This window comes from Pollachius pollachius (assembly GCF_949987615.1).
Source record: "Pollachius pollachius genome assembly, chromosome: 11".
Taxonomy (NCBI): Eukaryota; Metazoa; Chordata; class Actinopteri; order Gadiformes; family Gadidae; genus Pollachius; species Pollachius pollachius.
The window spans coordinates 20,530,260-20,540,259 of NC_136944.1; the positions used below are offsets into that span (position 1 = coordinate 20,530,260).

The following is a 10,000-nucleotide window of genomic DNA, read 5'->3' on the forward strand; positions in this document are numbered from 1 at the left end:
CTGATAATAATAAGTAATGATCATTCAACTGTATATTTGTGTTCTCGCCACATGGGACCCACGCTCCATTAGACAATTTTCAAATTGCAGTCGGAATGTGACTGGGGATATAATGTAATTATTTAACGTTCAGGATCAGTGTCCTGACGGCACACTCTCTATTCCTCATCCCCGCCCACTGTAATCCCACCTGATGGTTACCGTTAATGCTTTCTGACCTCTCTCTCTCTCTCTCTCTCTCTCTCTCCCTCGCTCTCTCTCTCTGTCTCTCTCTCCCTCGCTCTCTCACACTTTCTCTCTCCCTGTCTCACTCCCTCACTCTCTCTCTCTTTCTCTCTATCCCTTTCTTTAAATCTTTCAATAATTTCTTGGCATGACAATAAAAATCATCATCATCATTAACACACCATCTCTTGCTGTCTCTCTCCCTCTCTCTCCCTCTCTCTCTCTCTCTCTCTCTCTCTCTCTCTCTCTCTCTCTCTCTCTCTCTTCTCTGTCTCTCTCTGTCTCTCGCCCCAACAACAGGAAGAATGCAAGCAGATCCTGGCGCGCCAGAAGTCCAACAGCCAGTCGGACTCCCATGATGACGAGGTGTCCCCCCCGCCCCCCAACCCGGTGGTCAAGGCCCGGCGCCGCAGGGGCGGAGTCAGCGCCGAGGTGTACACAGAGGAGGACGCCGTCAGCTACGTGCGCAAGGTCTGTACGCACGCGTGCACACACATGCACAGACATACACACACATACACACACACATACACACACACATGCACACTAGCATGCATGGCAGCAAGCACATGCATATGCACACATACAAGCGCGTACACACGTGCACGGATACACAAATACACGTTCACAAAGCCAAACATGTGCTGAACGAACACATCCACATGTGCACACATAAACACGGGTACACAAATTCACATGCACAAACACACACACACGCACGCATGCAGGCGCAGACGCAGACTTCTCAAGGACAAGCAATCAGTGCTTGTTTAATAATTATAGTCTGTCTTCTTCTGTGAGATGTGATTGTGAACCAGTTATCTGTATTTGCGCGAGTAGTTTTTAATACAAAAGCTTTTGCAAAAACATATTTTTATGGTTGTCGTATTAGGCACAGTTAAACTGAAAAACGGACGGGAACTTTGTGCCACAAGACTCAAAGTACAATAAGTGTGTTACCTACAATGACTGAGGTCGTGTATATTCATGCCAAGGCATTTAGCCAACCAGCTAGTCTGGGAACACGCTCATTTAATAAGGTGACTGAGGTTTGCAGGGTACAACAGGCAGCTTGCTTGTCTTCCTGTTATTAACGTCTACGTCTCCTCATTAAATGCAGCTAGATCTCTGTATAGGCCACTTTTCCTAACACACACGCACACACACACCTACACACGCACACACACACACACATGCTCTCCTTGTGAGATCATTTTGGCGAGCGTTTTGTTGTAATTAGTATAACAGTGCATTAATGACATAAAGGCACGAACCTCACCACCCCCACAACCTATTCACATGACCACTGGAGCATACCGTGTGTGTGTGTGTGTGTGTGGGGATGTGTGTGTGTGTGTGTGTGTGTGTGTGTGCTGGTTAGGGGAAGAAACACCCACATTTCATCAACATTCTCCGGTCAATGGCTCGTGCCCAACAGAGCATGAGCTGCAGACACGGTCCACAGACGCGCTGCACACTCAAGTCTGATTCACGAGGCTCCCCATTGATGAAAAAGCTTTTATTTCAGGCCACTTTGCTGCCACTTCTTGGCAGCAAAGTATTGGATTTAAATAGGGCAGAATCGTAGGGCGATTTACCAAGCATCTTCAGTGAGAGGCTGTGGCTGTTCATGACTCTTACGGGTAAATGGACTGCGTTTATACAGCGCTTTTATCCAAAGCGCTTTGCAATACTGCACAACACACTGCAACACATTGACACACCGACGGCGGAGTCAGCCATGAAAGGCGACAGCCAGCTCGTCGTCGTAGGGAAACGTCCCCAGCGTGGGCAGTCACAGCCAAGGTAAGAGGGGGAGAGAGCATGGTGGACAGTCAGGGAGGAAGCCAGCCATGGCGGGGGAGGCCGAGTCAGTATTCTATACACTACGGTAGAGGGGGGAAGTGGACACGTCTGCAAGGCTGCAAGAAAGCAAAGGAATCGACACGACAATGAAGTCCGAGATCGGCATGGCCTCAGCGTCAGACCTCGAGGCTGCAGTGGCTGAATGCTACTGAACCTTATCACCTTTCAATCAAGGAGAGGAAGGAAGTCATCTCTATTTCGAGAGAAAGAACAGAAAGTCTGTGAATACGTGGAAGCGCGTCGGCGAGCCAGAGCGGACACTGGCGTTCTGCCGCCGACTTCGGCGACACTCAAACACGCACTGAGTGCTCCCCTACGCTTTCTGCAAGGAGACATCGAGCCCTTCAGCTCTCTATCGGGTTCTCTCCCGGCGCAGCGTTGCTATGACACACACAAGAGCGTCTTCTTAGCAGAACCGGCAGAACCAACACGAACAGCCCCCCCCTTTATATCAGACGGATCCAGAGCGGCGTCACGGTGCTGCGACGTCGGACATGACGTGCCTGGCTGTGAAAACGAGTCGGCGGGGTTTGTCGGTCACGCTCGGAGAACCTGTCAGAGGACTCGTCAGAGGATCGGAGGGTGGGGAGTAAGGATGGCAGTAAGGGAGATGCATTTTCATGCCAGGCTGTATGCTTAGCAGAGGGGGTTCGGAGAGTACCTTTTTTTCCACGGGGGTACATTAGAATAAACCTTGCCTCTCTTCGATATGCAGGGGTGTTTGTCTGTAGAGGTTGCACCCATGGGACCTTCTATCCAACCGGAAAAGGGGGGTTATTACTGATAGTTCCACCCCGGTGGTGCCCTTCCACCTGCCAATGGAACAATGGGCCGACTTTGGGGGATTTGACTTCAGATCCTGGATGGGAAATCCTGGCTGCTGCTAGTCATTCAAAAGACTAATCTCATCAAAGACCTTTTCTCATCCTATCGTCTTCTTGTGAAACACACTGGTACACTGGCACAAACTCACTCAGGCTCATAGTTGGTACATGACATACATTCTTCTTGCAGGTAATGTTAACTTGTATAATAGGAACATTATTGATTATATATTCATATTAATAGTCAATAATGCTGGAGGTACATACGTATACGTACTTCCCGCCACATCATACTGCCCGTTAACAATGTAGTTATTTTAATGAGCACTTTGACAAATGCTTTCCATAGGGTTAGAGTTAACATCTACTGTACATTCTGCCATTCTTTCACTTGCTTCCCCACATGTTGTAATGAATACATTTCATATTTTTTTCCCCTTGAATGACTTCATACTTACAGGCTACACACACACACACACACACACACACACACACACACACACACACACACACACACACACACACACACACACACACACACACACACACACGTGCAGACCATAACTAGTGTTCTGGGACGCGAGCATGAGAACGCATGTTTTATGAATGAGTCCAGACCTCCTTTGACCTTTTTTAAGGGTTGCCGAGCGTTTCGAGTGTAGCTCCTGAACAGATGGGCTTCTCCCAAAATACACACGGCCACATGTGTGGCTCATTCTTTTCATGCGGTTGCCAAGAAGCTGCTCTCTCATTACTCCATTTAGTCCGCCTTTGAAGGGGAGGCCCTTCAAAGAAGAAAATCACTGTCTGCGCTCCCCTCGTCGTGGTGCTTATGCTGCCCATCCACCTGCTCTCCAGCGCCTGTGACTGGAGCCCCATGCTTTGTGACTGGAGCCCCATGCTTTGTGACTGGAGCCCCATGCTTTGTGACTAGAGCCCCATGCTTTGTGACTGGAGCCCCATGCTTTGTGACTGGAGCCCCATGCTTTGTGACTGGAGCCCCATGCTTTGTGACTGGAGCCCCATGCTCTGTGACTGAAGCCCCATGCTTTGTGACTGGAGCCCCATGCTTTGTGACTGGAGCCCCATGCTCTGTGACTGGAGCCCCATGCTCTGTGACTGGAGCCCCATGCTCTGTGACTGGAGCCCCATGCTCTGTGACTGGAGCCCCATGCTTTGTGACTGGAGCCCCATGCTTTGTCTTCCCAGGTGATCCCGAAGGACTACAAGACCATGACCGCCTTGGCCAAGGCCATCTCCAAGAACGTGCTGTTCGCTCACCTGGACGACAACGAGAGAAGGTATGAGACGCCACGCACACACGCACACGTACACACACACACACCGGTAACCTCGGCCCATCCGCCCTCACCTGTTCCCCTTCTCTCTCCTCTGACCGGTTCTGCTCCGCTAATGCCGGTGCAGAGATGGGGGACATTGTAGCGGTTTGATAAGAGATTAACTCCATTGCAAGGTCACACCGCCGCTGTGAAGAACAGGGCCGTGACCAGAGCGCCGGTACTGTGGCTGACTGGCCGCTGTGGGCCACTGTTTCCTGCCCTGGGAGCCTCTTCTGCACGCGCTCACACACACACACACACACACACACACACACACACACACACACACACACACACACACACACATGGGGGAGTGGGTGGACGAGTGATGGAGAGAGAGAGAGAGAGAGAGAGGGAGGGGGAGAGCGGGTCGCACGGCCACCGAACCCGTGCAGGAAGAAGCAGGATAGAGGGGTGTTGAAGGGGTGGGCAGAGGGGTCTGCTGCGGACACTGTTTGTGTGTGTTGTTGTGTCAGCGGTGGCCATGGTAACCTTGGTGGATGTAAGTAATGTGTTTGTGTCTGTGTGTGTGTGCGTGTGTGTGTGTAAGTGTGTGTGCTGGTCTGTGTGGGTGTGTACACACTCAGATATGGGTTGGGGCGGAATTATGTTACTCGGAAGGCAGCGATTCTCCACGGAGCTCTGAGAGAGGGCTCTGTTCTTGGGAGATGACATAAACCAACACAGAGGGCAGACAAAGGGGGAGAGAGGGAGGGAGAGATACGGAAAGGGAGTGGGAGTGAACGGATAGGGCCATCTCCCATTGCTGAGGCCTCCTCTCTCTTTCCTACTTCTCACTTTGACTCATAATTCCTCCTCCTCCTCCACCTCCTTTCCTCTCCGTCCTGGGAACATGGGGGCCAGATTCAGGGGGCTCTCGGTCTTGGTCCGGCTAGCCTGCGCTGGTGTGGGAACGCTGGGGCCTCAGGTGTCTGGCGGCCTGGCCCGAAGCCGGGAAAACTGCTTCATTGGCGTGGAGAATCCATTAAGCAGCCGTGGCAGAAACAAAAAAAAAAAAATCCATGGCACTCTCCTCTCCGGGACTAAACACCCAGAACACCGGTCTTCCCACTCGCTCTGTCGTCAGCGGTGTGTGTGTGTGTGTGTGTGTGTGTGTGTGTGTATGTGTGTGTGTGTGTGCGTGTGTGTGTGTGTGTGTGCCGGCCTGGCGCCTTGCCTCTCTGATTGCACGTCAGTGTGAGTGAAGCGAAGGCCACGTCTCATGAGACAGCATCTGAGACAGACCCAGCAAAACCCTTGTGATTTTTGGGTGCTTGCTGTCACAGATTAAGGTGACAGATCGGAGTGGTCCATGGCACACGAGACCACTCTGAAGTGTGCCCACCTCCGCGTCTAGCCTTGTCACGCAGACCACCCCGCCCAGACCCTCACATGAGATGAGAGTTTCAGCATTGGACGTCCATCATGCACTGCTGTAGATGTTGAGGGGGGCGTGTGCGTGTGTGTGTGTGTGTGTGTGTGTGTGTGTACGGACCAAAGGGCTGATACGATACGCTGAGACGAACTTGACCTCCCGGGGTTCTGCACTCCACCACTCGAGAAACACAGTTCAGAAAGGTTCTCGCTGAGTTCTGCTGCGATTCCTGCAGGATGAATCAGTCGCTCCGGGGAAGGATCTCACCCTAAACCCCCCCACCACGCCCCTCTTTCCGGCTGGTTCCGTCCCCCCCTCCCTTCCAGAGGGTCCGCCTGCTGGGCCCAGCGCGTCGGCTGCTGCCCGCTGGCTAGCGAGCTGGCGGTGAACCAACCGGATCCCAGCCAGTTGTTTTGTGGCGGTCGCGGTTGGATTCCCGGCTGATTCCGCTCCGTGCATTAGGCTACTTTCTTGGAGGCGATTGCCGCGTCTAGCGCTCCGAGAAGCTCCGAGGCCGAGCCAAGGGAAAAGCTTCCCACAATACAGGGAGCGAGCGTCGACTCTCTGGTGGCGCTTTGGCTCGCCGCGAAGGTTCAGTCGCCGTGAAACCACGAGGCCCGTCGGCGGCGAGATCTACCGTTTGTCTGGTGGAGAATCCTCTTGCTTGGCCTGTCTCTCAGCATTAGCGTTCTCGCTCATGCAAAGGCTCTCTCTCTCTCTCTCTCGCCCCGTCTCTCTCTTTCTGAGAGCCATTGTATTTGGTGACCCGGGTCATTGTGTCGTTTACTATCTAGTCAAACCCAACCCGTTGGTGTAATGGCCCCTTTGTTTCTGCACAGAAACCATCATGCCAAGATCCACTCTGGAATGTGTTAGTTTTCTTCCATCTGTCCTTGGCATGGTCGGAGTCCCAGTATGAAGGGCTTTAACTGCTCCTCTTGTGCCAGGGCTGCTCTGACGCACATCAGCAGATGGGCTGTGATCTCTCTCTCTCTCTCGCTGTCTCTTTCTATCCCTCTCTCTCTCTCTCCCCCTCGCTCTCTCTGTCGCTGTCTTGCTGTCTTGCTTTCTCGCTGTCTCGCTGTCTCTCTCTCTCGCTGTCTTCCTGTCTCTGCCCTCTCTCTCTTTCTTCCCCTCGCTCTCCATTTCTGTTGATATCCATCAGAGGGAGAGAGAGAGAGAGATGAAGAAATACAGGGAGAGAGAGATACAAGAAGACCGAGACAAAGACAAGGAGACAAGGAGAGACAAGGCGAGACCGAGGGAGACAAACGGAGAGAGGGAAAGAGGGGGAGACCGAGAGAGAGAGAGAGAGAGAGAGAGTGGAAGAGGGTGTAATAGGATCAACCGCAGTGGGCTGGGGTCTTAACAGTTGTCAGTGGGGATGTCTGAATGGAGGCCTCGTACCATTAGTCACTCACCAGTCGTGTCAGGGAAAGCCACACAATTTGTTCCCTCATTATCACGTTATTATGCCATCATCCCTGTGGTAATGACATTTCCCTGCTTACCCCCTCTCTTTCTGTGGATCTTTGTTCCAGTGTTTCCTCCTCCTCTTTCCCCTGTTCTCGTTTTACCATCCATCCTCTGGTCTCGCTGTTTGGTATTTTTCCCGTTCCTATAAGGCTCTGACCAGTTCTGTTCCTCACACTCAGGATGTGCATCCCAATTTGCCTCCTTGTTCGAAAAAACGGCCTTTTAAACCAGAAGAAAAATAAAAGAAACGCCTTTGAAACTGTCTCTGTATTACCCAACTGCCAAATGATTTAGTTGAAAGCAGAAAGCGAAGCAGATCATAAGGTGATACACCGAGCCTCTATCAGTATCTCTGGTTCCTTTTCTCAACACTGTGGGCCCTTAGCTCTCCACTTGACATTTACGTCCACTTTAATTCAAGCTACTGCTGTGCGAGCGGCCCTTGGATGCATGGCCAAGGCTGTGGGCGTCTAGAGAGCCAAGGACCACAACACACAGATACAACAAGAAGAAGGGGAAACCACACACACACACACAATCACACCACATGCAAGGCGCACTTCAAGGGACCAGCAGTGCCAGATCATCCTCAGAACGCAGCTGTATATAAAAATGGAAGACATGCACGAACGGGTGCACACACACGCATACACAAACACACACACACACACACACACACACACACACACACACACACACACACACACACACACACACACACACACACACCGCATTAGTGGTGCATGGTGGAATCTCCTCTCAGGGCCCAGCTGGGACCATGCAGTCTTTGATTAACACGTCACTCCATATGTCAAACTTTATGGCCTATGAGTTCCCAAGCCCCAAGAGACTCCACAGGAATGCAAGTGTGTGTGTGTACATCTGTGTGTGTGTGCGCATGATGCGTGCACAAATGTACATCTGTTTACGTATAGTCTGTCCGCGTTCAGCTGTGTGGAAACGACAAATTGAGCACGATCCAAAGTTCCTTTCTTTCTCTGTTCCCTCTCTCTCTCTCTCTCTCTCTCTCTCTCTCTCTCTCTTTCTTTCTCTCTCTCTCTCTCTCTCTCTCTCTCTCTCTCTCTCTCTCTCTCTCTGTCCCTCCCTCTCCCTCTCTCTCTCTCTCTCTCTCTCTCTCTCTCTCTCTCTCTCCTGTAGTCCGATCTCATATCCGACGATCCCTGTTAATGCACTTTGATCCATATTAGTGTGACCTTGAGCCCTGATAGCCTGACCTTGGCGATAGGCTGCGGGACCACAACATGGACGCCCATGCCCTCACGTCTCTGACAATGGCGTAATCTCGGCTTAAATGACTTCATTATAACACACACACACACACACACACACACACACACACACACACACACACACAATAAACCCAAACACAGCATGGTGATAAGCCACGGAACAGGTGTTTGAGTTGTCATCGAGTGCCCAACACCACGCCCAATGTCCGCCAGCCCAACACCTGTCCCAACACTGCAGCTATAGGAACTTTGTTATCGTTTCCACTGAAACCATGCCCTCATGGGCGTCTGATTAGTCTGTTTTGGTTTCTGCCTGCTATAGCACTTAAATGATTATCAAAGTCAAAAGATCAAAAGGCGCTGATTAGATAATGTGCCAATTGATAGCAGACTTTAGACTTATTTAAATGTGTGAGGTGTTGGCCTGTGTGTGTGTGTGTGTGTGTGTGTGTGTGTGTGTGTGTGTGTGTGTGTGTGTGTGTGTGTGTGTGTTGGCGTGTGTGTGTGCCCCAGACTGTTTGTGTGTGTGTATGTGTGTCCCGGACTGTGTGTGTGTGGGTGTGTGTGTGTGTGTGTGTGTGTGTGTGTGTGTGTGTGTGTGTGTGTGTGTGTGTGTGTGTGTGTGTGTGTGTGTGTGTGTGTGTGTGTGTTTTGTCGGACTGTGTGTGCGGTGTACTTTGGGGTTGGTCTGATTAACACAAGCATGTGTGCCCACCAGCCCTGGGGCTGTTTGTGCAGGTGCACCCTCTAATTGGCATGCTGTGCCAGCCTCTGTGCCAATCTGCGGAGGATCAGCCTTTGATAAAAGCGGAAAAGGGGAGCACTATCGGTGTTTTCAACACGCTTGCTCATGGTTGTCGTGTTAGTGCATCTTATCTGGTTTCCTCCCAGCCTGAAACAGCATGAGACTCGACTGGAGAGGTGGAGCATGTGTGTATTTGTGTTTGTTCAATCTGTTTAGGTCTGCTGGCCACGCCTAGTTCTGTGCGTGTGTGTGTGTGTGTGTGTGTGAGGGAAGAAGTATACATTTTTGTGATTTATCCACACAGAACAGGTGGTTGGGTGACCTTCGAAAAAAAGTGGATTTATTTGTACTCGCAAATGTACACACACACACACACACACACACACACACACACACACACACACACACACACACACACGTCATCCATTTGTTGTCTTATCCAGTATGCCAGCCTTGGCGTTCTCCAGTGGCACAATCAGGCGCTGGGTCGCCGGGGCCATACCTTTCTCTTCACCCCATAAACAAACCCCTCACACACTCTGGGAAATGCGAGACATTGCGACCGGGTTTAATCCCCCGACGGTTCCCATGCTGTTCAGGTGGTGAGCCCCTCACATTGGACCCTGACCTTTAAGCGGAGAGGAGGGGATTGTACGGGGCCATGCGATACGGCAGCCGCCTGGGTCGCACACATTTCTCCCCCAAACAGACAATGGGGGGGGGGGGGGGCAAAGACAATGACGGTTACCTCATCCTGTGTGCGCTAAGCCTCTAATTAACAGTCGGGGTAATGAGTTGATGGAGTGCCCAATCTGGTGACCTTTGACCCCAAACGGTGACCTCTGACCGCCCCCCACCGGCCCTGTGTCGACGGACGGGGGACACCTTCCAGTGTTTTT

General features: G+C 51.6%; 1 protein-coding gene across 1 annotated transcript in view; it reads left to right on the forward strand.

Annotated features, from left to right (window-relative positions):
- LOC307082565 (cAMP-dependent protein kinase type I-beta regulatory subunit-like) overlaps positions 1-10,000 on the forward strand; it is a gene marked incomplete at its 3' end in the record, with an annotated part of 54,275 nt that overhangs the window by 15,542 nt on the left and 28,733 nt on the right. Inside the window, exons 3-4 of the mRNA XM_079746185.1 lie at positions 526-696; positions 4,125-4,216. Of these exons, the coding sequence (XP_079602311.1) occupies positions 526-696; positions 4,125-4,216 (263 nt within the window). The remainder of the gene's footprint in view (positions 1-525; positions 697-4,124; positions 4,217-10,000) is intronic.